At 49.0% G+C, this 26,506-nt stretch overlaps 4 protein-coding genes across 4 annotated transcripts; all 4 read left to right on the forward strand.

The window, feature by feature from the left end:
- Window positions 1-1,922: 1,922 nt before the first annotated feature.
- Window positions 1,923-4,619, forward strand: LOC123441324 (calcium-transporting ATPase 7, plasma membrane-type-like). The gene has a single exon (XM_045117805.1). The coding sequence runs from the start codon at window positions 1,923-1,925 to the stop codon at window positions 4,617-4,619; it is 2,697 nt and encodes an 898-aa protein (XP_044973740.1).
- A 4,213-nt stretch (window positions 4,620-8,832) lies between these two features.
- Window positions 8,833-11,529, forward strand: LOC123441326 (calcium-transporting ATPase 7, plasma membrane-type-like). Its single transcript, XM_045117806.1, has one exon. It carries the CDS (start codon window positions 8,833-8,835, stop codon window positions 11,527-11,529), a length of 2,697 nt encoding a protein of 898 aa, XP_044973741.1.
- Window positions 11,530-15,740: 4,211 nt separating this feature from the next.
- On the forward strand, window positions 15,741-18,437 carry LOC123441327 (calcium-transporting ATPase 7, plasma membrane-type-like). The gene has a single exon (XM_045117807.1). The coding sequence runs from the start codon at window positions 15,741-15,743 to the stop codon at window positions 18,435-18,437; it is 2,697 nt and encodes an 898-aa protein (XP_044973742.1).
- A 4,209-nt stretch (window positions 18,438-22,646) lies between these two features.
- On the forward strand, window positions 22,647-25,343 carry LOC123441328 (calcium-transporting ATPase 7, plasma membrane-type-like). The gene has a single exon (XM_045117808.1). The coding sequence runs from the start codon at window positions 22,647-22,649 to the stop codon at window positions 25,341-25,343; it is 2,697 nt and encodes an 898-aa protein (XP_044973743.1).
- The last annotated feature ends 1,163 nt before the right edge of the window (window positions 25,344-26,506 follow it).

Consider the following 26,506-nt stretch of genomic DNA (forward strand, 5'->3'; position numbering starts at 1 on the left):
TTGTTTTTACGAAAAAGCGCCTCAGGCACTTTACACGTGCCGGGTTTTGGGCCTCCCACGGACCGCTGCGTGCCATAGCGGGTGGCGTTCTTATCGGCTGCGCACGTGAATTGCTCGGCCCGCCGCGAAATTCCTACCGACTTCACGACGGGCGGCGGATGCTTGCCGACGTCGGACTTTTCTATACGAAAACGACCAAGCTAAGTAAGCATCTCCGTTAACACCCCCCCCCCTCCGCCCCTTCACTATATAAAGCGAAGCGTGGCATGCAAACACCTCATCAATCTGTCTTTCGTCTCACTGACTTTTCTGTTTTTTTTTTCGAAAAAGCGTCTCAGTGACTTTCCTATTATTGTTGTTTTGCAAAAAAGCGCCTGAGGCACTTTACACGTGCCGGGTTTTGGGCCTCCTACAGACCGCCGTGTGCCATAGCGGGTGGCGTTCCTATCGGCTGCGCACGTGGATTGCTGGCCTGCTAGACATATAACCAATTATTACATGTTGATTAGGATTCTTTCTTTCTAACTAACCAGATTTTTAAGGGAATGAGGTCCTCATTTCCCTTATAACCTTTAATCAAAATCCACCTCTTTGTAAACCTATGTAAACTTATGTATTAACATTACTTGCACGCCGCACACGCCTTCCCTGCGAAAGTCGACCGGCGTAGTCGAAATTCCTACCGACTTCACGACGGACGACGGATGCTTGGCAGGCCTGGCCCTGAGGGGGGGGGGGGGAGGGGGGCGATCGGGGCGGTCGCCCCGGGCCCCCTGATGCCAAGGGGCCCCACATACGTGTTCTCGTCTTGTATGGGATTAGCTCCCTGATCAAATCCCAAAGTATCGCCTACCTCCTACGCGAAAACTAAATGGTATTACCGTTTCCCAGGATTTCCTTCCAGCTACGATTGAGGAGTAATTTGTTATTGCATGCGATTAATTGGGAGTAGTTATGGGGAAAATCGCTAGTGATTTGTTCCTTAATTTGCCAGCCGAAAATTGTGCGCTTAATTGTTTCATTTTCAGATGTTCTCCTAATTTTCAGCCAGGTCAAGCGGATCTTTTATAAAGGGGACATACCCGGAATGTTCAAAGGTTACAGAAGCTGAGAGTTGAGAGAATAGATCGTCCCCTACAGTAGCAGCACGGCACTTGATATCCATCTCCTATGTGTGCGTGGCGGCGCTTTGACTCACACAAGCTCCGTGTCGAAGGATGACTGAACCGCCGGCGATAGCCATGCCTTCCACGTAACCATGCCGACTCGCCGAGAGGCGATACAGTGTGATGGCGTGATTAGAAAAGATAAGTTATATGCCTCCGATCTCAATTTATCTGCTAGTGTAAGCCGTGTGAGATTTAACTGGGAAGCTTTATTTAAATTTATATATGATCATCAAAATTTCCTCTAGATTGTTGCAACTAGGCCATTATTAATCTATTCAGTTTTTGATGGGATTAATAATATATTCATTAGATAATGTTTGTGGATAGATGTTATTGGGGTTATAATTTTCGTATTTGATAACTTACCGGAAGTTGTTGTGGAGGAAAAAAAGTAATATAAATTTGGAAAACAAGGATTTTACATAATATGATATTTACATTAACATCAATCATATAAACGTGAGTGACTATCTGCTAAAATACCATGATTATCAGTGAATAAACTATTAGGTCCGATATTTTTATCATCAAAACAATCCAAAGAAGAGACTTGTATATAATAAAAATTAACATATTGCCTTCAGCGAAGAATAAAAGATCATTTTTTGTATATGATTTTATGCTCTACGCCCGGGCCCCTGGATTCTAGTTCCGTCCCGAGCTCCCGAATTCTCAGGACCGGCCCTGATGCTTCGCCGACGTCGGACTTTTCTATACGAAAATGACCAAGCTAAGTAAGCATCTCACGAGGACATGTACATGCCCCACGAGGACGAAGGTCACTCTCACGCTGAAGCTGATGCTGATGCTGCTGCAGTCTCCTCCTCCATCAGGGGCCTCGTCAAGGATAAGTGCCATGACTGCTTTCGCCGCCTCGGCGGAAGCACCGGCATCGCGGCCAAGCTCACTTCCCACCCGAAGCGGGGCATCAGGGACGAGGACATGACGTTGAGCTGGCGCAAGAAGGAGTTCGGCGACAATACGTGCCCCAAGCCCAGGCCCAGGACCTTCTTCCGCCACGTCTTGGACGCGCTCGGCCACGTCTCCGTCGTCGCGCTACTCGCCAGTGCCGCCGTCTCCCTCGGCTTAGGCATCATGGAGCATGGCGTCAAGGACGGGTGGTACGACGGTGCCACCATCTTCCTCGCCGCATTCGTCGTCTTCGGCGTCACCGCGGTCATCAGCCACGCCCAGGCCAAGAGGGACCACAAGCTCGCCACCGAGTCCGCCAACCTTGTCGTCACCGTCGTCCGCGCCGCCAGGAGACAGGAGATCTCCGTATTTGACGTCGTCGTCGGCGACGTGCTCATACTCAAGACCGGCGACGTCGTTCCAGCGGACGGGGTGTTCCTAGACGGCCACGGCTTCCAGGTGGACGAGTCGAGTTTGACGGGACATCCCGGCCCTATCGACATCGACGCCGGGACGAACCCCTTCCTCGCCTCCGGCGTGAAGGTCGTCAACGGCCACGGCTCCATGCTCGTCACCGCCGTCGGCACCAACACCACGGCTTGGAGCATCCTCTCAACGTTGAAATTGAACACTCGCCCGGCGCCGCTAGAGGAGCGCCTCGAGAGTCTCATTTCAACCATCGGCAAGGCTACCGTCGCCGTCGCGCTTGTCGCCTTCACCGTGCTCCTCGTTCGCCATTTCACCAACAGTAGCACGGGAAAGCCGCTGTTGATTGAAAAGGGCGTGCCGATTGCGGTGTCTCTCATGGCCACCTTTGCCATGAAGATGATGGTGAAGGATAAGGCGCTGGTGCACAGTTTGTCGGCGTCGGTCACGGTCATCTGCACCGACATGACCGGAATGCTCACCCTCAACAGGATGGAGGTGACCGAGTTCTGGGTCGGCACTGCCCGACCTAGAACCCCCACGGCGATATCTAGCAGCGTCGTTGGCCTGCTGTGCCAGGGCGTCGGGCTCAACACCACCGGAAGCGTGTACAAGCCGGACAATGTATCCCAACCGGAGATATCGGGCAGCCCGGTGGAGAAGGCACTTCTGTCATGGGCCACGGCGGACCTCTCCATGGATGCTGCCGCCTTGAAGAGGAGCTGCAAGGTAGTACATGTGGAGGCTTTCAACTCCGACGAGAAGCCCAGCCCCAGCCGTGCAATAATCAGGGACAAGGCCACACGTTTGTTGGTCGCGCACTGGAAAGGCGGCGCGGAGGTGCTCCTTGCCATGTGCTCCATGTACATGGACACGGATGCAACGGTGCGTGAACTCGGTGTGGAGCAGCGGAACAAGCTTGAGAAGGTGATCCGCGATATGGTGGCAAGCGGCCTCCGGTGCCTCGGCTTTGCTTATAAAAAGGTTGACGACACTGAGCAATCAAAGGTTCATCACCTGGAGGAACTGACATTGTTAGGTATAGTCGGCTTGAAAGACACTTGCCGACCAGAGGTCAATGCCACCATTGAAGATTGCACAAAGGCAAGCATGGCCGTGAAGATGCTCACCGGCGATAACATCCTCATGGCCCTTACTATCGCCAAGGAGTGCGGCATCATTTCGAGCAATGACCCCGACGGAGTCGTCATCGAGGGACACCAGTTCCGGGCCATGTCAGTGACACGACAACTCCAGATGGTGGACAAGATCCGTGTCATGGCGAGTTCCCGGCCCCAAGACAAGCTGTTGCTGGTGAAGCGGCTGAAGCACAAGGGCCACGTGGTGGCCGTGACCGCCGGCGAGGGCATCAATGATGCGGCGGCTCTCAAGGAGGCCGACGTGGTGCTGTGCATGGACGTCCATGGCACCGATGTCTCCACGGACACCATCTTCCTCAACGGCAAGTTCGACGTAGTGGTGAAGGCTACCCGGTGGGGACGCTGTGCCTATCACAACTTCCAGAAGTTCATCCAGTTCCACATCATCGTCAACGCCGTCGCAATCATCGTCAACTTCATGTCGGCGGTCACCATGGGTAACGTTCCACTGACCACCGTGCAAATCATGTGGGTGAACCTGGTGATGGGCGTCATGAGCACGCTGGCGCTATCCACTGACAAGCCCACCGACGCGCTCATGGAATCCCCACCCATTTCCCGCACGACACGGCTCATCAACAATGCCATGTGTTACATCATGGCCGCGCAGGCAATGTTTCAGATCGCCGTGCTGCTGGGGCTCCAATTCCTTGGCAACGATGACCAAGCCAGTGCCACCATGATCTTCAATGTCTTCATGCTCTTCCAGGTGTTCAACGAGTTCAACATGAGGGACAACGTCCTTGCCGGGGTGCTCAAGAATAGGATGTTCCTCCTCATCGTCGCCCTGGCGCTCGTGCTGCAGGTGGTGACGGTGGAGGTGCTCACGAAGTTCGTTGGTACCACGAAGCTCGGCTTGGGGCAATGGGGCGTCTGCCTCGCCATCGCCACCGTGTCGTGGCCCGTTGGTTGGGCCGTCAAGTTCATCCCAGTGCCGGTTCGTAGCAGTTGACAAGCCTAGCCTAGTAGCGAATCAAAGGCGATGTGTGGGGTCCTGGACCCGTTTCTGTTGGTAGCAAGTTCAACTGGATCTACTTACTCAAAAAAATCTGACGTTTCTGAAAAGTTTCACATCTTTCAACAACATGTTGAGCGTCTCTTTCATCGTAACATCCTTGCTACCCAAACTGATCGGGGTACCCAAAAACTCCGAGCAGACACCATTATTTTGGTTGATGCTTTTTTTATCTTGGGCGGTCATGTAAAATGTATTCCCATTTATATCAATGCCCTTGGAAAGTCAATACACTCAAAGATGGTGTCCTGGCCAACAAGTACACGTCATCTCCAACAGTGTTGTTACTCATGAGATGTGTTTGCAACCAACCACAAAAAGTCCCCATGTGTTCACGTGTAATCGAGTCGTCAGACTACTCCATGTGTTTGGAGCATAGAATATTCTCATGTTCATTGATGTACGGGGCCACCAAGGTATTTTTGTATAACTGTGTAGTGTGCTTGCGCCCAAGAATGTCCGTTCCTACATATTATTGAGTTTGGTCCTAGCATGCCTTTTCCACTCAGTTTTCCCTCATGCCGCGATTGAGGAACACCAATCGGCTTAATGTCAGGAATAAAGTCAATACAAAACTCAATGCCCTCCTCTATTTCGTGGCCCTTGAAGATGCTTTCATTTGGCCTAGCACGGTTACGGACAGTAAACTAGAAAACTTGCTACAAAACCAAAGACCAGGATGGCCTAGATATATTCAATTTGAAACATATGAATAAAGCACTACAGGCCAATTATTTCTGGAAATTAGAAATGAATTTCGATTGTGACAAGATGTGTTGTTGAATGAATATTTAAATAACAAGTGTATTTATTTGATTAAATCTAAGGTGTGATATTACTATTTTTGGACTAGCTAGCTTGTTAAAAGCTTATACATTTTTTCTAAACATTACAACAGGGTGTTAGGTAATGGAAACAACACTATGTCTTGGAAATATTGTTGGGTTGGTGATAAGCCACTCAATTTTTTTCTACCATAGGATTTATAGCAATTTTTTATCATAATATCTTAGTTGATTAAGCCATTGTTAAAGGACGAAATGGTTCTATCTTAAGAATAAATCCTTTTTTGAGAATCGCTTAAGATTTGAAATAGTCTCAAACTACGATGTGAGGAGATAATGATGGTATGGTAATGATAAGATCGAATGGATGCTAACTGCTGATAGCAATTTTACAATGAGATCCCTGTGCAAATATTGGTTAATTGTGCTTGTGGTTTTACCGAGAAACTCTTGTGGAAACTAAGATTCCTTCATAATTTTATGTTTTTAATTTTTTTCATGGTCAAAAAAAGCATTCTTACCAAAGACCATTAGTTAAGAAGGGGATTTGGTAACAATTATTTTTCTATATCTAGTCGGTTTGTGTTGTTTTCCGGAGATGACCTAGGTGCGACTGCTAAATAATAAATACTCCCTCTGTTTCAAAATATTTGTGGTGGTTTTAGGTCGAACTAAAATCACGACAAGCATTTGACAACTATTTTAATATGAACGGAGTACATATCAATGCTGCAATCGAAAATTCCTTTTGGGGGAAGAAGTCCAATGAAGTTGGTTTCTGAAAAATTCAAAATTCATACAAATTAGTATATTTACATTTTAAAAAATTCGGAAAAAAACAATAGATATACAAGGAGGCATAATGCACAAGTGCGTAAATTTTCAGGACGAAATACATTGAAATGAGGGTTGTGCAAAAAAGAAAAATCTAGGATTTTTTAACACATAATAATATTCATCCTCCGAGGCTATGAATTTGTGTCTATAGATTACTAAAGTACTGATTTAAACATAGGACCGGACTGCTTTCTCATCTTTTCGTTTGGGGTCCTCTTCATGAAAGACGGGGACTTGTTTGATATATCATGTTTCTTTGATGTCTTGATGTAAACCGCTTTGTAATCCTGTCTTATGTGGTGTAATGCAGTGTCTAGGACCTTCGTGACCGTTTCTTGTTATAAAATAATTAGGGCAGGGCGAACGCTCGATCCAAACGCATCTGTCCGTGCAGGTTTCGGAGCATGCGCGGGACGGACCACCGGACAGCGCGAGTTAGAAAAGCTACGCGCACGCGAGTTGCGTCAGCACGAGGATGACAGACGGCCCCCACAAAGTACGGAGCGGACAAAAGTATCACGCGCCCGCAAGAAAGTTCCCCACCATCGCCGCAGGGACTTTTATGTTCTTTTTTGCGAAAAAGCGCCTCAGGGACTTTTCTGTTTTTTTGTTTTTACGAAAAAGCGCCTCAGGCACTTTACACGTGCCGGGTTTTGGGCCTCCCACGGACCGCTGCGTGCCATAGCGGGTGGCGTTCTTATCGGCTGCGCACGTGAATTGCTCGGCCCGCCGCGAAATTCCTACCGACTTCACGACGGGCGGCGGATGCTTGCCGACGTCGGACTTTTCTATACGAAAACGACCAAGCTAAGTAAGCATCTCCGTTAACACCCCCCCCCCTCCGCCCCTTCACTATATAAAGCGAAGCGTGGCATGCAAACACCTCATCAATCTGTCTTTCGTCTCACTGACTTTTCTGTTTTTTTTTTCGAAAAAGCGTCTCAGTGACTTTCCTATTATTGTTGTTTTGCAAAAAAGCGCCTGAGGCACTTTACACGTGCCGGGTTTTGGGCCTCCTACAGACCGCCGTGTGCCATAGCGGGTGGCGTTCCTATCGGCTGCGCACGTGGATTGCTGGCCTGCTAGACATATAACCAATTATTACATGTTGATTAGGATTCTTTCTTTCTAACTAACCAGATTTTTAAGGGAATGAGGTCCTCATTTCCCTTATAATCTTTAATCAAAATCCACCTCTTTGTAAACCTATGTAAACTTATGTATTAACATTACTTGCACGCCGCACACGCCTTCCCTGCGAAAGTCGACCGGCGTAGTCGAAATTCCTACCGACTTCACGACGGACGACGGATGCTTGGCAGGCCTGGCCCTGAGGGGGGGGGGGGAGGGGGGCGATCGGGGCGGTCGCCCCGGGCCCCCTGATGCCAAGGGGCCCCACATACGTGTTCTCGTCTTGTATGGGATTAGCTCCCTGATCAAATCCCAAAGTATCGCCTACCTCCTACGCGAAAACTAAATGGTATTACCGTTTCCCAGGATTTCCTTCCAGCTACGATTGAGGAGTAATTTGTTATTGCATGCGATTAATTGGGAGTAGTTATGGGGAAAATCGCTAGTGATTTGTTCCTTAATTTGCCAGCCGAAAATTGTGCGCTTAATTGTTTCATTTTCAGATGTTCTCCTAATTTTCAGCCAGGTCAAGCGGATCTTTTATAAAGGGGACATACCCGGAATGTTCAAAGGTTACAGAAGCTGAGAGTTGAGAGAATAGATCGTCCCCTACAGTAGCAGCACGGCACTTGATATCCATCTCCTATGTGTGCGTGGCGGCGCTTTGACTCACACAAGCTCCGTGTCGAAGGATGACTGAACCGCCGGCGATAGCCATGCCTTCCACGTAACCATGCCGACTCGCCGAGAGGCGATACAGTGTGATGGCGTGATTAGAAAAGATAAGTTATATGCCTCGGATCTCAATTTATCTGCTAGTGTAAGCCGTGTGAGATTTAACTGGGAAGCTTTATTTAAATTTATATATGATCATCAAAATTTCCTCTAGATTGTTGCAACTAGGCCATTATTAATCTATTCAGTTTTTGATGGGATTAATAATATATTCATTAGATAATGTTTGTGGATAGATGTTATTGGGGTTATAATTTTCGTATTTGATAACTTACCGGAAGTTGTTGTGGAGGAAAAAAAGTAATATAAATTTGGAAAACAAGGATTTTACATAATATGATATTTACATTAACATCAATCATATAAACGTGAGTGACTATCTGCTAAAATACCATGATTATCAGTGAATAAACTATTAGGTCCGATATTTTTATCATCAAAACAATCCAAAGAAGAGACTTGTATATAATAAAAATTAACATATTGCCTTCAGCGAAGAATAAAAGATCATTTTTTGTATATGATTTTATGCTCTACGCCCGGGCCCCTGGATTCTAGTTCCGTCCCGAGCTCCCGAATTCTCAGGACCGGCCCTGATGCTTCGCCGACGTCGGACTTTTCTATACGAAAATGACCAAGCTAAGTAAGCATCTCACGAGGACATGTACATGCCCCACGAGGACGAAGGTCACTCTCACGCTGAAGCTGATGCTGATGCTGCTGCAGTCTCCTCCTCCATCAGGGGCCTCGTCAAGGATAAGTGCCATGACTGCTTTCGCCGCCTCGGCGGAAGCACCGGCATCGCGGCCAAGCTCACTTCCCACCCGAAGCGGGGCATCAGGGACGAGGACATGACGTTGAGCTGGCGCAAGAAGGAGTTCGGCGACAATACGTGCCCCAAGCCCAGGCCCAGGACCTTCTTCCGCCACGTCTTGGACGCGCTCGGCCACGTCTCCGTCGTCGCGCTACTCGCCAGTGCCGCCGTCTCCCTCGGCTTAGGCATCATGGAGCATGGCGTCAAGGACGGGTGGTACGACGGTGCCACCATCTTCCTCGCCGCATTCGTCGTCTTCGGCGTCACCGCGGTCATCAGCCACGCCCAGGCCAAGAGGGACCACAAGCTCGCCACCGAGTCCGCCAACCTTGTCGTCACCGTCGTCCGCGCCGCCAGGAGACAGGAGATCTCCGTATTTGACGTCGTCGTCGGCGACGTGCTCATACTCAAGACCGGCGACGTCGTTCCAGCGGACGGGGTGTTCCTAGACGGCCACGGCTTCCAGGTGGACGAGTCGAGTTTGACGGGACATCCCGGCCCTATCGACATCGACGCCGGGACGAACCCCTTCCTCGCCTCCGGCGTGAAGGTCGTCAACGGCCACGGCTCCATGCTCGTCACCGCCGTCGGCACCAACACCACGGCTTGGAGCATCCTCTCAACGTTGAAATTGAACACTCGCCCGGCGCCGCTAGAGGAGCGCCTCGAGAGTCTCATTTCAACCATCGGCAAGGCTACCGTCGCCGTCGCGCTTGTCGCCTTCACCGTGCTCCTCGTTCGCCATTTCACCAACAGTAGCACGGGAAAGCCGCTGTTGATTGAAAAGGGCGTGCCGATTGCGGTGTCTCTCATGGCCACCTTTGCCATGAAGATGATGGTGAAGGATAAGGCGCTGGTGCACAGTTTGTCGGCGTCGGTCACGGTCATCTGCACCGACATGACCGGAATGCTCACCCTCAACAGGATGGAGGTGACCGAGTTCTGGGTCGGCACTGCCCGACCTAGAACCCCCACGGCGATATCTAGCAGCGTCGTTGGCCTGCTGTGCCAGGGCGTCGGGCTCAACACCACCGGAAGCGTGTACAAGCCGGACAATGTATCCCAACCGGAGATATCGGGCAGCCCGGTGGAGAAGGCACTTCTGTCATGGGCCACGGCGGACCTCTCCATGGATGCTGCCGCCTTGAAGAGGAGCTGCAAGGTAGTACATGTGGAGGCTTTCAACTCCGACGAGAAGCCCAGCCCCAGCCGTGCAATAATCAGGGACAAGGCCACACGTTTGTTGGTCGCGCACTGGAAAGGCGGCGCGGAGGTGCTCCTTGCCATGTGCTCCATGTACATGGACACGGATGCAACGGTGCGTGAACTCGGTGTGGAGCAGCGGAACAAGCTTGAGAAGGTGATCCGCGATATGGTGGCAAGCGGCCTCCGGTGCCTCGGCTTTGCTTATAAAAAGGTTGACGACACTGAGCAATCAAAGGTTCATCACCTGGAGGAACTGACATTGTTAGGTATAGTCGGCTTGAAAGACACTTGCCGACCAGAGGTCAATGCCACCATTGAAGATTGCACAAAGGCAAGCATGGCCGTGAAGATGCTCACCGGCGATAACATCCTCATGGCCCTTACTATCGCCAAGGAGTGCGGCATCATTTCGAGCAATGACCCCGACGGAGTCGTCATCGAGGGACACCAGTTCCGGGCCATGTCAGTGACACGACAACTCCAGATGGTGGACAAGATCCGTGTCATGGCGAGTTCCCGGCCCCAAGACAAGCTGTTGCTGGTGAAGCGGCTGAAGCACAAGGGCCACGTGGTGGCCGTGACCGCCGGCGAGGGCATCAATGATGCGGCGGCTCTCAAGGAGGCCGACGTGGTGCTGTGCATGGACGTCCATGGCACCGATGTCTCCACGGACACCATCTTCCTCAACGGCAAGTTCGACGTAGTGGTGAAGGCTACCCGGTGGGGACGCTGTGCCTATCACAACTTCCAGAAGTTCATCCAGTTCCACATCATCGTCAACGCCGTCGCAATCATCGTCAACTTCATGTCGGCGGTCACCATGGGTAACGTTCCACTGACCACCGTGCAAATCATGTGGGTGAACCTGGTGATGGGCGTCATGAGCACGCTGGCGCTATCCACTGACAAGCCCACCGACGCGCTCATGGAATCCCCACCCATTTCCCGCACGACACGGCTCATCAACAATGCCATGTGTTACATCATGGCCGCGCAGGCAATGTTTCAGATCGCCGTGCTGCTGGGGCTCCAATTCCTTGGCAACGATGACCAAGCCAGTGCCACCATGATCTTCAATGTCTTCATGCTCTTCCAGGTGTTCAACGAGTTCAACATGAGGGACAACGTCCTTGCCGGGGTGCTCAAGAATAGGATGTTCCTCCTCATCGTCGCCCTGGCGCTCGTGCTGCAGGTGGTGACGGTGGAGGTGCTCACGAAGTTCGTTGGTACCACGAAGCTCGGCTTGGGGCAATGGGGCGTCTGCCTCGCCATCGCCACCGTGTCGTGGCCCGTTGGTTGGGCCGTCAAGTTCATCCCAGTGCCGGTTCGTAGCAGTTGACAAGCCTAGCCTAGTAGCGAATCAAAGGCGATGTGTGGGGTCCTGGACCCGTTTCTGTTGGTAGCAAGTTCAACTGGATCTACTTACTCAAAAAAATCTGACGTTTCTGAAAAGTTTCACATCTTTCAACAACATGTTGAGCGTCTCTTTCATCGTAACATCCTTGCTACCCAAACTGATCGGGGTACCCAAAAACTCCGAGCAGACACCATTATTTTGGTTGATGCTTTTTTTATCTTGGGCGGTCATGTAAAATGTATTCCCATTTATATCAATGCCCTTGGAAAGTCAATACACTCAAAGATGGTGTCCTGGTCAACAAGTACACGTCATCTCCAACAGTGTTGTTACTCATGAGATGTGTTTGCAACCAACCACAAAAAGTCCCCATGTGTTCACGTGTAATCGAGTCGTCAGACTACTCCATGTGTTTGGAGCATAGAATATTCTCATGTTCATTGATGTACGGGGCCACCAAGGTATTTTTGTATAACTGTGTAGTGTGCTTGCGCCCAAGAATGTCCGTTCCTACATATTATTGAGTTTGGTCCTAGCATGCCTTTTCCACTCAGTTTTCCCTCATGCCGCGATTGAGGAACACCAATCGGCTTAATGTCAGGAATAAAGTCAATACAAAACTCAATGCCCTCCTCTATTTCGTGGCCCTTGAAGATGCTTTCATTTGGCCTAGCACGGTTACGGACAGTAAACTAGAAAACTTGCTACAAAACCAAAGACCAGGATGGCCTAGATATATTCAATTTGAAACATATGAATAAAGCACTACAGGCCAATTATTTCTGGAAATTAGAAATGAATTTCGATTGTGACAAGATGTGTTGTTGAATGAATATTTAAATAACAAGTGTATTTATTTGATTAAATCTAAGGTGTGATATTACTATTTTTGGACTAGCTAGCTTGTTAAAAGCTTATACATTTTTTCTAAACATTACAACAGGGTGTTAGGTAATGGAAACAACACTATGTCTTGGAAATATTGTTGGGTTGGTGATAAGCCACTCAATTTTTTTCTACCATAGGATTTATAGCAATTTTTTATCATAATATCTTAGTTGATTAAGCCATTGTTAAAGGACGAAATGGTTCTATCTTAAGAATAAATCCTTTTTTGAGAATCGCTTAAGATTTGAAATAGTCTCAAACTACGATGTGAGGAGATAATGATGGTATGGTAATGATAAGATCGAATGGATGCTAACTGCTGATAGCAATTTTACAATGAGATCCCTGTGCAAATATTGGTTAATTGTGCTTGTGGTTTTACCGAGAAACTCTTGTGGAAACTAAGATTCCTTCATAATTTTATGTTTTTAATTTTTTTCATGGTCAAAAAAAGCATTCTTACCAAAGACCATTAGTTAAGAAGGGGATTTGGTAACAATTATTTTTCTATATCTAGTCGGTTTGTGTTGTTTTCCGGAGATGACCTAGGTGCGACTGCTAAATAATAAATACTCCCTCTGTTTCAAAATATTTGTGGTGGTTTTAGGTCGAACTAAAATCACGACAAGCATTTGACAACTATTTTAATATGAACGGAGTACATATCAATGCTGCAATCGAAAATTCCTTTTGGGGGAAGAAGTCCAATGAAGTTGGTTTCTGAAAAATTCAAAATTCATACAAATTAGTATATTTACATTTTAAAAAATTCGGAAAAAAACAATAGATATACAAGGAGGCATAATGCACAAGTGCGTAAATTTTCAGGACGAAATACATTGAAATGAGGGTTGTGCAAAAAAGAAAAATCTAGGATTTTTTAACACATAATAATATTCATCCTCCGAGGCTATGAATTTGTGTCTATAGATTACTAAAGTACTGATTTAAACATAGGACCGGACTGCTTTCTCATCTTTTCGTTTGGGGTCCTCTTCATGAAAGACGGGGACTTGTTTGATATATCATGTTTCTTTGATGTCTTGATGTAAACCGCTTTGTAATCCTGTCTTATGTGGTGTAATGCAGTGTCTAGGACCTTCGTGACCGTTTCTTGTTATAAAATAATTAGGGCAGGGCGAACGCTCGATCCAAACGCATCTGTCCGTGCAGGTTTCGGAGCATGCGCGGGACGGACCACCGGACAGCGCGAGTTAGAAAAGCTACGCGCACGCGGGTTGCGTCAGCACGAGGATGACAGACGGCCCCCACAAAGTACGGAGCGGACAAAAGTATCACGCGCCCGCAAGAAAGTTCCCCACCATCGCCGCAGGGACTTTTATGTTCTTTTTTGCGAAAAAGCGCCTCAGGGACTTTTCTGTTTTTTTGTTTTTACGAAAAAGCGCCTCAGGCACTTTACACTTGCCGGGTTTTGGGCCTCCCACGGACCGCTGCGTGCCATAGCGGGTGGCGTTCTTATCGGCTGCGCACGTGAATTGCTCGGCCCGCCGCGAAATTCCTACCGACTTCACGACGGGCGGCGGATGCTTGCCGACGTCGGACTTTTCTATACGAAAACGACCAAGCTAAGTAAGCATCTCCGTTAACACCCCCCCCCCTCCGCCCCTTCACTATATAAAGCGAAGCGTGGCATGCAAACACCTCATCAATCTGTCTTTCGTCTCACTGACTTTTCTGTTTTTTTTTTCGAAAAAGCGTCTCAGTGACTTTCCTATTATTGTTGTTTTGCAAAAAAGCGCCTGAGGCACTTTACACGTGCCGGGTTTTGGGCCTCCTACAGACCGCCGTGTGCCATAGCGGGTGGCGTTCCTATCGGCTGCGCACGTGGATTGCTGGCCTGCTAGACATATAACCAATTATTACATGTTGATTAGGATTCTTTCTTTCTAACTAACCAGATTTTTAAGGGAATGAGGTCCTCATTTCCCTTATAACCTTTAATCAAAATCCACCTCTTTGTAAACCTATGTAAACTTATGTATTAACATTACTTGCACGCCGCACACGCCTTCCCTGCGAAAGTCGACCGGCGTAGTCGAAATTCCTACCGACTTCACGACGGACGACGGATGCTTGGCAGGCCTGGCCCTGAGGGGGGGGGGAGGGGGGCGATCGGGGCGGTCGCCCCGGGCCCCCTGATGCCAAGGGGCCCCACATACGTGTTCTCGTCTTGTATGGGATTAGCTCCCTGATCAAATCCCAAAGTATCGCCTACCTCCTACGCGAAAACTAAATGGTATTACCGTTTCCCAGGATTTCCTTCCAGCTACGATTGAGGAGTAATTTGTTATTGCATGCGATTAATTGGGAGTAGTTATGGGGAAAATCGCTAGTGATTTGTTCCTTAATTTGCCAGCCGAAAATTGTGCGCTTAATTGTTTCATTTTCAGATGTTCTCCTAATTTTCAGCCAGGTCAAGCGGATCTTTTATAAAGGGGACATACCCGGAATGTTCAAAGGTTACAGAAGCTGAGAGTTGAGAGAATAGATCGTCCCCTACAGTAGCAGCACGGCACTTGATATCCATCTCCTATGTGTGCGTGGCGGCGCTTTGACTCACACAAGCTCCGTGTCGAAGGATGACTGAACCGCCGGCGATAGCCATGCCTTCCACGTAACCATGCCGACTCGCCGAGAGGCGATACAGTGTGATGGCGTGATTAGAAAAGATAAGTTATATGCCTCGGATCTCAATTTATCTGCTAGTGTAAGCCGTGTGAGATTTAACTGGGAAGCTTTATTTAAATTTATATATGATCATCAAAATTTCCTCTAGATTGTTGCAACTAGGCCATTATTAATCTATTCAGTTTTTGATGGGATTAATAATATATTCATTAGATAATGTTTGTGGATAGATGTTATTGGGGTTATAATTTTCGTATTTGATAACTTACCGGAAGTTGTTGTGGAGGAAAAAAAGTAATATAAATTTGGAAAACAAGGATTTTACATAATATGATATTTACATTAACATCAATCATATAAACGTGAGTGACTATCTGCTAAAATACCATGATTATCAGTGAATAAACTATTAGGTCCGATATTTTTATCATCAAAACAATCCAAAGAAGAGACTTGTATATAATAAAAATTAACATATTGCCTTCAGCGAAGAATAAAAGATCATTTTTTGTATATGATTTTATGCTCTACGCCCGGGCCCCTGGATTCTAGTTCCGTCCCGAGCCCCCGAATTCTCAGGACCGGCCCTGATGCTTCGCCGACGTCGGACTTTTCTATACGAAAATGACCAAGCTAAGTAAGCATCTCACGAGGACATGTACATGCCCCACGAGGACGAAGGTCACTCTCACGCTGAAGCTGATGCTGATGCTGCTGCAGTCTCCTCCTCCATCAGGGGCCTCGTCAAGGATAAGTGCCATGACTGCTTTCGCCGCCTCGGCGGAAGCACCGGCATCGCGGCCAAGCTCACTTCCCACCCGAAGCGGGGCATCAGGGACGAGGACATGACGTTGAGCTGGCGCAAGAAGGAGTTCGGCGACAATACGTGCCCCAAGCCCAGGCCCAGGACCTTCTTCCGCCACGTCTTGGACGCGCTCGGCCACGTCTCCGTCGTCGCGCTACTCGCCAGTGCCGCCGTCTCCCTCGGCTTAGGCATCATGGAGCATGGCGTCAAGGACGGGTGGTACGACGGTGCCACCATCTTCCTTGCCGCATTCGTCGTCTTCGGCGTCACCGCGGTCATCAGCCACGCCCAGGCCAAGAGGGACCACAAGCTCGCCACCGAGTCCGCCAACCTTGTCGTCACCGTCGTCCGCGCCGCCAGGAGACAGGAGATCTCCGTATTTGACGTCGTCGTCGGCGACGTGCTCATACTCAAGACCGGCGACGTCGTTCCAGCGGACGGGGTGTTCCTAGACGGCCACGGCTTCCAGGTGGACGAGTCGAGTTTGACGGGACATCCCGGCCCTATCGACATCGACGCCGGGACGAACCCCTTCCTCGCCTCCGGCGTGAAGGTCGTCAACGGCCACGGCTCCATGCTCGTCACCGCCGTCGGCACCAACACCACGGCTTGGAGCATCCTCTCAACGTTGAAATTGAACACTCGCCCGGCGCCGCTAGAGGAGCGCCTCGAGAGTCTCATTTCAACCATCGGCAAGGCTACCGTCGCCGTCGCGCTTGTCGCCTTCACCGTGCTCCTCGTTCGCCATTTCACCAACAGTAGCACGGGAAAGCCGCTGTTGATTGAAAAGGGCGTGCCGATTGCGGTGTCTCTCATGGCCACCTTTGCCATGAAGATGATGGTGAAGGATAAGGCGCTGGTGCACAGTTTGTCGGCGTCGGTCACGGTCATCTGCACCGACATGACCGGAATGCTCACCCTCAACAGGATGGAGGTGACCGAGTTCTGGGTCGGCACTGCCCGACCTAGAACCCCCACGGCGATATCTAGCAGCGTCGTTGGCCTGCTGTGCCAGGGCGTCGGGCTCAACACCACCGGAAGCGTGTACAAGCCGGACAATGTATCCCAACCGGAGATATCGGGCAGCCCGGTGGAGAAGGCACTTCTGTCATGGGCCACGGCGGACCTCTCCATGGATGCTGCCGCCTTGAAGAGGAGCTGCAAGGTAGTACATGTGGAGGCTTTCAACTCCGACGAGAAGCCCAGCCCCAGCCGTGCAATAATCAGGGACAAGGCCACACGTTTGTTGGTCGCGCACTGGAAAGGCGGCGCGGAGGTGCTCCTTGCCATGTGCTCCATGTACATGGACACGGATGCAACGGTGCGTGAACTCGGTGTGGAGCAGCGGAACAAGCTTGAGAAGGTGATCCGCGATATGGTGGCAAGCGGCCTCCGGTGCCTCGGCTTTGCTTATAAAAAGGTTGACGACACTGAGCAATCAAAGGTTCATCACCTGGAGGAACTGACATTGTTAGGTATAGTCGGCTTGAAAGACACTTGCCGACCAGAGGTCAATGCCACCATTGAAGATTGCACAAAGGCAAGCATGGCCGTGAAGATGCTCACCGGCGATAACATCCTCATGGCCCTTACTATCGCCAAGGAGTGCGGCATCATTTCGAGCAATGACCCCGACGGAGTCGTCATCGAGGGACACCAGTTCCGGGCCATGTCAGTGACACGACAACTCCAGATGGTGGACAAGATCCGTGTCATGGCGAGTTCCCGGCCCCAAGACAAGCTGTTGCTGGTGAAGCGGCTGAAGCACAAGGGCCACGTGGTGGCCGTGACCGCCGGCGAGGGCATCAATGATGCGGCGGCTCTCAAGGAGGCCGACGTGGTGCTGTGCATGGACGTCCATGGCACCGATGTCTCCACGGACACCATCTTCCTCAACGGCAAGTTCGACGTAGTGGTGAAGGCTACCCGGTGGGGACGCTGTGCCTATCACAACTTCCAGAAGTTCATCCAGTTCCACATCATCGTCAACGCCGTCGCAATCATCGTCAACTTCATGTCGGCGGTCACCATGGGTAACGTTCCACTGACCACCGTGCAAATCATGTGGGTGAACCTGGTGATGGGCGTCATGAGCACGCTGGCGCTATCCACTGACAAGCCCACCGACGCGCTCATGGAATCCCCACCCATTTCCCGCACGACACGGCTCATCAACAATGCCATGTGTTACATCATGGCCGCGCAGGCAATGTTTCAGATCGCCGTGCTGCTGGGGCTCCAATTCCTTGGCAACGATGACCAAGCCAGTGCCACCATGATCTTCAATGTCTTCATGCTCTTCCAGGTGTTCAACGAGTTCAACATGAGGGACAACGTCCTTGCCGGGGTGCTCAAGAATAGGATGTTCCTCCTCATCGTCGCCCTGGCGCTCGTGCTGCAGGTGGTGACGGTGGAGGTGCTCACGAAGTTCGTTGGTACCACGAAGCTCGGCTTGGGGCAATGGGGCGTCTGCCTCGCCATCGCCACCGTGTCGTGGCCCGTTGGTTGGGCCGTCAAGTTCATCCCAGTGCCGGTTCGTAGCAGTTGACAAGCCTAGCCTAGTAGCGAATCAAAGGCGATGTGTGGGGTCCTGGACCCGTTTCTGTTGGTAGCAAGTTCAACTGGATCTACTTACTCAAAAAAATCTGACGTTTCTGAAAAGTTTCACATCTTTCAACAACATGTTGAGCGTCTCTTTCATCGTAACATCCTTGCTACCCAAACTGATCGGGGTACCCAAAAACTCCGAGCAGACACCATTATTTTGGTTGATGCTTTTTTTATCTTGGGCGGTCATGTAAAATGTATTCCCATTTATATCAATGCCCTTGGAAAGTCAATACACTCAAAGATGGTGTCCTGGCCAACAAGTACACGTCATCTCCAACAGTGTTGTTACTCATGAGATGTGTTTGCAACCAACCACAAAAAGTCCCCATGTGTTCACGTGTAATCGAGTCGTCAGACTACTCCATGTGTTTGGAGCATAGAATATTCTCATGTTCATTGATGTACGGGGCCACCAAGGTATTTTTGTATAACTGTGTAGTGTGCTTGCGCCCAAGAATGTCCGTTCCTACATATTATTGAGTTTGGTCCTAGCATGCCTTTTCCACTCAGTTTTCCCTCATGCCGCGATTGAGGAACACCAATCGGCTTAATGTCAGGAATAAAGTCAATACAAAACTCAATGCCCTCCTCTATTTCGTGGCCCTTGAAGATGCTTTCATTTGGCCTAGCACGGTTACGGACAGTAAACTAGAAAACTTGCTACAAAACCAAAGACCAGGATGGCCTAGATATATTCAATTTGAAACATATGAATAAAGCACTACAGGCCAATTATTTCTGGAAATTAGAAATGAATTTCGATTGTGACAAGATGTGTTGTTGAATGAATATTTAAATAACAAGTGTATTTATTTGATTAAATCTAAGGTGTGATATTACTATTTTTGGACTAGCTAGCTTGTTAAAAGCTTATACATTTTTTCTAAACATTACAACAGGGTGTTAGGTAATGGAAACAACACTATGTCTTGGAAATATTGTTGGGTTGGTGATAAGCCACTCAATTTTTTTCTACCATAGGATTTATAGCAATTTTTTATCATAATATCTTAGTTGATTAAGCCATTGTTAAAGGACGAAATGGTTCTATCTTAAGAATAAATCCTTTTTTGAGAATCGCTTAAGATTTGAAATAGTCTCAAACTACGATGTGAGGAGATAATGATGGTATGGTAATGATAAGATCGAATGGATGCTAACTGCTGATAGCAATTTTACAATGAGATCCCTGTGCAAATATTGGTTAATTGTGCTTGTGGTTTTACCGAGAAACTCTTGTGGAAACTAAGATTCCTTCATAATTTTATGTTTTTAATTTTTTTCATGGTCAAAAAAAGCATTCTTACCAAAGACCATTAGTTAAGAAGGGGATTTGGTAACAATTATTTTTCTATATCTAGTCGGTTTGTGTTGTTTTCCGGAGATGACCTAGGTGCGACTGCTAAATAATAAATACTCCCTCTGTTTCAAAATATTTGTGGTGGTTTTAGGTCGAACTAAAATCACGACAAGCATTTGACAACTATTTTAATATGAACGGAGTACATATCAATGCTGCAATCGAAAATTCCTTTTGGGGGAAGAAGTCCAATGAAGTTGGTTTCTGAAAAATTCAAAATTCATACAAATTAGTATATTTACATTTTAAAAAATTCGGAAAAAAACAATAGATATACAAGGAGGCATAATGCACAAGTGCGTAAATTTTCAGGACGAAATACATTGAAATGAGGGTTGTGCAAAAAAGAAAAATCTAGGATTTTTTAACACATAATAATATTCATCCTCCGAGGCTATGAATTTGTGTCTATAGATTACTAAAGTACTGATTTAAACATAGGACCGGACTGCTTTCTCATCTTTTCGTTTGGGGTCCTCTTCATGAAAGACGGGGACTTGTTTGATATATCATGTTTCTTTGATGTCTTGATGTAAACCGCTTTGTAATCCTGTCTTATGTGGTGTAATGCAGTGTCTAGGACCTTCGTGACCGTTTCTTGTTATAAAATAATTAGGGCAGGGCGAACGCTCGATCCAAACGCATCTGTCCGTGCAGGTTTCGGAGCATGCGCGGGACGGACCACCGGACAGCGCGAGTTAGAAAAGCTACGCGCACGCGGGTTGCGTCAGCACGAGGATGACAGACGGCCCCCACAAAGTACGGAGCGGACAAAAGTATCACGCGCCCGCAAGAAAGTTCCCCACCATCGCCGCAGGGACTTTTATGTTTTTTTTTGCGAAAAAGCGCCTCAGGGACTTTTCTGTTTTTTTGTTTTTACGAAAAAGCGCCTCAGGCACTTTACACTTGCCGGGTTTTGGGCCTCCCACGGACCGCTGCGTGCCATAGCGGGTGGCGTTCTTATCGGCTGCGCACGTGAATTGCTCGGCCCGCCGCGAAATTCCTACCGACTTCACGACGGGCGGCGGATGCTTGCCGACGTCGGACTTTTCTATACGAAAACGACCAAGCTAAGTAAGCATCTCCGTTAACACCCCCCCCTCCGCCCCTTCACTATATAAAGCGAAGCGTGGCATGCAAACACCTCATCAATCTGTCTTTCGTCTCACTGACTTTTCTGTTTTTTTTTCGAAAAAGCGTCTCAGTGACTTTCCTATTATTGTTGTTTTGCAAAAAAGCGCCTGAGGCACTTTACACCGTGCCGGGTTTTGGGCCTCCTACAGACCGCCGTGTGCCATAGCGGGTGGCGTTCCTATCGGCTGCGCACGTGGATTGCTGGCCTGCTAGACATATAACCAATTATTACATGTTGATTAGGATTCTTTCTTTCTAACTAACCAGATTTTTAAGGGAATGAGGTCCTCATTTCCCTTATAATCTTTAATCAAAATCCACCTCTTTGTAAACCTATGTAAACTTATGTATTAACATTACTTGCACGCCGCACACGCCTTCCCTGCGAAAGTCGACCGGCGTAGTCGAAATTCCTACCGACTTCACGACGGACGACGGATGCTTGGCAGGCCTGGCCCTGAGGGGGGGGGGAGGGGGGCGATCGGGGCGGTCGCCCCGGGCCCCCTGATGCCAAGGGGCCCCACATACGTGTTCTCGTCTTGTATGGGATTAGCTCCCTGATCAAATCCCAAAGTATCGCCTACCTCCTACGCGAAAACTAAATGGTATTACCGTTTCCCAGGATTTCCTTCCAGCTACGATTGAGGAGTAATTTGTTATTGCATGCGATTAATTGGGAGTAGTTATGGGGAAAATCGCTAGTGATTTGTTCCTTAATTTGCCAGCCGAAAATTGTGCGCTTAATTGTTTCATTTTCAGATGTTCTCCTAATTTTCAGCCAGGTCAAGCGGATCTTTTATAAAGGGGACATACCCGGAATGTTCAAAGGTTACAGAAGCTGAGAGTTGAGAGAATAGATCGTCCCCTACAGTAGCAGCACGGCACTTGATATCCATCTCCTATGTGTGCGTGGCGGCGCTTTGACTCACACAAGCTCCGTGTCGAAGGATGACTGAACCGCCGGCGATAGCCATGCCTTCCACGTAACCATGCCGACTCGCCGAGAGGCGATACAGTGTGATGGCGTGATTAGAAAAGATAAGTTATATGCCTCGGATCTCAATTTATCTGCTAGTGTAAGCCGTGTGAGATTTAACTGGGAAGCTTTATTTAAATTTATATATGATCATCAAAATTTCCTCTAGATTGTTGCAACTAGGCCATTATTAATCTATTCAGTTTTTGATGGGATTAATAATATATTCATTAGATAATGTTTGTGGATAGATGTTATTGGGGTTATAATTTTCGTATTTGATAACTTACCGGAAGTTGTTGTGGAGGAAAAAAAGTAATATAAATTTGGAAAACAAGGATTTTACATAATATGATATTTACATTAACATCAATCATATAAACGTGAGTGACTATCTGCTAAAATACCATGATTATCAGTGAATAAACTATTAGGTCCGATATTTTTATCATCAAAACAATCCAAAGAAGAGACTTGTATATAATAAAAATTAACATATTGCCTTCAGCGAAGAATAAAAGATCATTTTTTGTATATGATTTTATGCTCTACGCCCGGGCCCCTGGATTCTAGTTCCGTCCCGAGCCCCCGAATTCTCAGGACCGGCCCTGATGCTTCGCCGACGTCGGACTTTTCTATACGAAAATGACCAAGCTAAGTAAGCATCTCACGAGGACATGTACATGCCCCACGAGGACGAAGGTCACTCTCACGCTGAAGCTGATGCTGATGCTGCTGCAGTCTCCTCCTCCATCAGGGGCCTCGTCAAGGATAAGTGCCATGACTGCTTTCGCCGCCTCGGCGGAAGCACCGGCATCGCGGCCAAGCTCACTTCCCACCCGAAGCGGGGCATCAGGGACGAGGACATGACGTTGAGCTGGCGCAAGAAGGAGTTCGGCGACAATACGTGCCCCAAGCCCAGGCCCAGGACCTTCTTCCGCCACGTCTTGGACGCGCTCGGCCACGTCTCCGTCGTCGCGCTACTCGCCAGTGCCGCCGTCTCCCTCGGCTTAGGCATCATGGAGCATGGCGTCAAGGACGGGTGGTACGACGGTGCCACCATCTTCCTCGCCGCATTCGTCGTCTTCGGCGTCACCGCGGTCATCAGCCACGCCCAGGCCAAGAGGGACCACAAGCTCGCCACCGAGTCCGCCAACCTTGTCGTCACCGTCGTCCGCGCCGCCAGGAGACAGGAGATCTCCGTATTTGACGTCGTCGTCGGCGACGTGCTCATACTCAAGACCGGCGACGTCGTTCCAGCGGACGGGGTGTTCCTAGACGGCCACGGCTTCCAGGTGGACGAGTCGAGTTTGACGGGACATCCCGGCCCTATCGACATCGACGCCGGGACGAACCCCTTCCTCGCCTCCGGCGTGAAGGTCGTCAACGGCCACGGCTCCATGCTCGTCACCGCCGTCGGCACCAACACCACGGCTTGGAGCATCCTCTCAACGTTGAAATTGAACACTCGCCCGGCGCCGCTAGAGGAGCGCCTCGAGAGTCTCATTTCAACCATCGGCAAGGCTACCGTCGCCGTCGCGCTTGTCGCCTTCACCGTGCTCCTCGTTCGCCATTTCACCAACAGTAGCACGGGAAAGCCGCTGTTGATTGAAAAGGGCGTGCCGATTGCGGTGTCTCTCATGGCCACCTTTGCCATGAAGATGATGGTGAAGGATAAGGCGCTGGTGCACAGTTTGTCGGCGTCGGTCACGGTCATCTGCACCGACATGACCGGAATGCTCACCCTCAACAGGATGGAGGTGACCGAGTTCTGGGTCGGCACTGCCCGACCTAGAACCCCCACGGCGATATCTAGCAGCGTCGTTGGCCTGCTGTGCCAGGGCGTCGGGCTCAACACCACCGGAAGCGTGTACAAGCCGGACAATGTATCCCAACCGGAGATATCGGGCAGCCCGGTGGAGAAGGCACTTCTGTCATGGGCCACGGCGGACCTCTCCATGGATGCTGCCGCCTTGAAGAGGAGCTGCAAGGTAGTACATGTGGAGGCTTTCAACTCCGACGAGAAGCCCAGCCCCAGCCGTGCAATAATCAGGGACAAGGCCACACGTTTGTTGGTCGCGCACTGGAAAGGCGGCGCGGAGGTGCTCCTTGCCATGTGCTCCATGTACATGGACACGGATGCAACGGTGCGTGAACTCGGTGTGGAGCAGCGGAACAAGCTTGAGAAGGTGATCCGCGATATGGTGGCAAGCGGCCTCCGGTGCCTCGGCTTTGCTTATAAAAAGGTTGACGACACTGAGCAATCAAAGGTTCATCACCTGGAGGAACTGACATTGTTAGGTATAGTCGGCTTGAAAGACACTTGCCGACCAGAGGTCAATGCCACCATTGAAGATTGCACAAAGGCAAGCATGGCCGTGAAGATGCTCACCGGCGATAACATCCTCATGGCCCTTACTATCGCCAAGGAGTGCGGCATCATTTCGAGCAATGACCCCGACGGAGTCGTCATCGAGGGACACCAGTTCCGGGCCATGTCAGTGACACGACAACTCCAGATGGTGGACAAGATCCGTGTCATGGCGAGTTCCCGGCCCCAAGACAAGCTGTTGCTGGTGAAGCGGCTGAAGCACAAGGGCCACGTGGTGGCCGTGACCGCCGGCGAGGGCATCAATGATGCGGCGGCTCTCAAGGAGGCCGACGTGGTGCTGTGCATGGACGTCCATGGCACCGATGTCTCCACGGACACCATCTTCCTCAACGGCAAGTTCGACGTAGTGGTGAAGGCTACCCGGTGGGGACGCTGTGCCTATCACAACTTCCAGAAGTTCATCCAGTTCCACATCATCGTCAACGCCGTCGCAATCATCGTCAACTTCATGTCGGCGGTCACCATGGGTAACGTTCCACTGACCACCGTGCAAATCATGTGGGTGAACCTGGTGATGGGCGTCATGAGCACGCTGGCGCTATCCACTGACAAGCCCACCGACGCGCTCATGGAATCCCCACCCATTTCCCGCACGACACGGCTCATCAACAATGCCATGTGTTACATCATGGCCGCGCAGGCAATGTTTCAGATCGCCGTGCTGCTGGGGCTCCAATTCCTTGGCAACGATGACCAAGCCAGTGCCACCATGATCTTCAATGTCTTCATGCTCTTCCAGGTGTTCAACGAGTTCAACATGAGGGACAACGTCCTTGCCGGGGTGCTCAAGAATAGGATGTTCCTCCTCATCGTCGCCCTGGCGCTCGTGCTGCAGGTGGTGACGGTGGAGGTGCTCACGAAGTTCGTTGGTACCACGAAGCTCGGCTTGGGGCAATGGGGCGTCTGCCTCGCCATCGCCACCGTGTCGTGGCCCGTTGGTTGGGCCGTCAAGTTCATCCCAGTGCCGGTTCGTAGCAGTTGACAAGCCTAGCCTAGTAGCGAATCAAAGGCGATGTGTGGGGTCCTGGACCCGTTTCTGTTGGTAGCAAGTTCAACTGGATCTACTTACTCAAAAAAATCTGACGTTTCTGAAAAGTTTCACATCTTTCAACAACATGTTGAGCGTCTCTTTCATCGTAACATCCTTGCTACCCAAACTGATCGGGGTACCCAAAAACTCCGAGCAGACACCATTATTTTGGTTGATGCTTTTTTTATCTTGGGCGGTCATGTAAAATGTATTCCCATTTATATCAATGCCCTTGGAAAGTCAATACACTCAAAGATGGTGTCCTGGCCAACAAGTACACGTCATCTCCAACAGTGTTGTTACTCATGAGATGTGTTTGCAACCAACCACAAAAAGTCCCCATGTGTTCACGTGTAATCGAGTCGTCAGACTACTCCATGTGTTTGGAGCATAGAATATTCTCATGTTCATTGATGTACGGGGCCACCAAGGTATTTTTGTATAACTGTGTAGTGTGCTTGCGCCCAAGAATGTCCGTTCCTACATATTATTGAGTTTGGTCCTAGCATGCCTTTTCCACTCAGTTTTCCCTCATGCCGCGATTGAGGAACACCAATCGGCTTAATGTCAGGAATAAAGTCAATACAAAACTCAATGCCCTCCTCTATTTCGTGGCCCTTGAAGATGCTTTCATTTGGCCTAGCACGGTTACGGACAGTAAACTAGAAAACTTGCTACAAAACCAAAGACCAGGATGGCCTAGATATATTCAATTTGAAACATATGAATAAAGCACTACAGGCCAATTATTTCTGGAAATTAGAAATGAATTTCGATTGTGACAAGATGTGTTGTTGAATGAATATTTAAATAACAAGTGTATTTATTTGATTAAATCTAAGGTGTGATATTACTATTTTTGGACTAGCTAGCTTGTTAAAAGCTTATACATTTTTTCTAAACATTACAACAGGGTGTTAGGTAATGGAAACAACACTATGTCTTGGAAATATTGTTGGGTTGGTGATAAGCCACTCAATTTTTTTCTACCATAGGATTTATAGCAATTTTTTATCATAATATCTTAGTTGATTAAGCCATTGTTAAAGGACGAAATGGTTCTATCTTAAGAATAAATCCTTTTTTGAGAATCGCTTAAGATTTGAAATAGTCTC

Source organism: Hordeum vulgare, chromosome 3H, assembly GCF_904849725.1.
Source record: "Hordeum vulgare subsp. vulgare chromosome 3H, MorexV3_pseudomolecules_assembly, whole genome shotgun sequence".
Taxonomy (NCBI): Eukaryota; Viridiplantae; Streptophyta; class Magnoliopsida; order Poales; family Poaceae; genus Hordeum; species Hordeum vulgare.

Bases quoted from the DNA above. Each gene is read 5' to 3' on its own strand.
- LOC123441324 (XM_045117805.1), top strand. From the start codon at position 1,923: ATGTACATGCCCCACGAGGACGAAGGTCACTCTCACGCTGAAGCTGAT.
- LOC123441326 (XM_045117806.1), top strand. From the start codon at position 8,833: ATGTACATGCCCCACGAGGACGAAGGTCACTCTCACGCTGAAGCTGAT.
- LOC123441327 (XM_045117807.1), top strand. From the start codon at position 15,741: ATGTACATGCCCCACGAGGACGAAGGTCACTCTCACGCTGAAGCTGAT.
- LOC123441328 (XM_045117808.1), top strand. From the start codon at position 22,647: ATGTACATGCCCCACGAGGACGAAGGTCACTCTCACGCTGAAGCTGAT.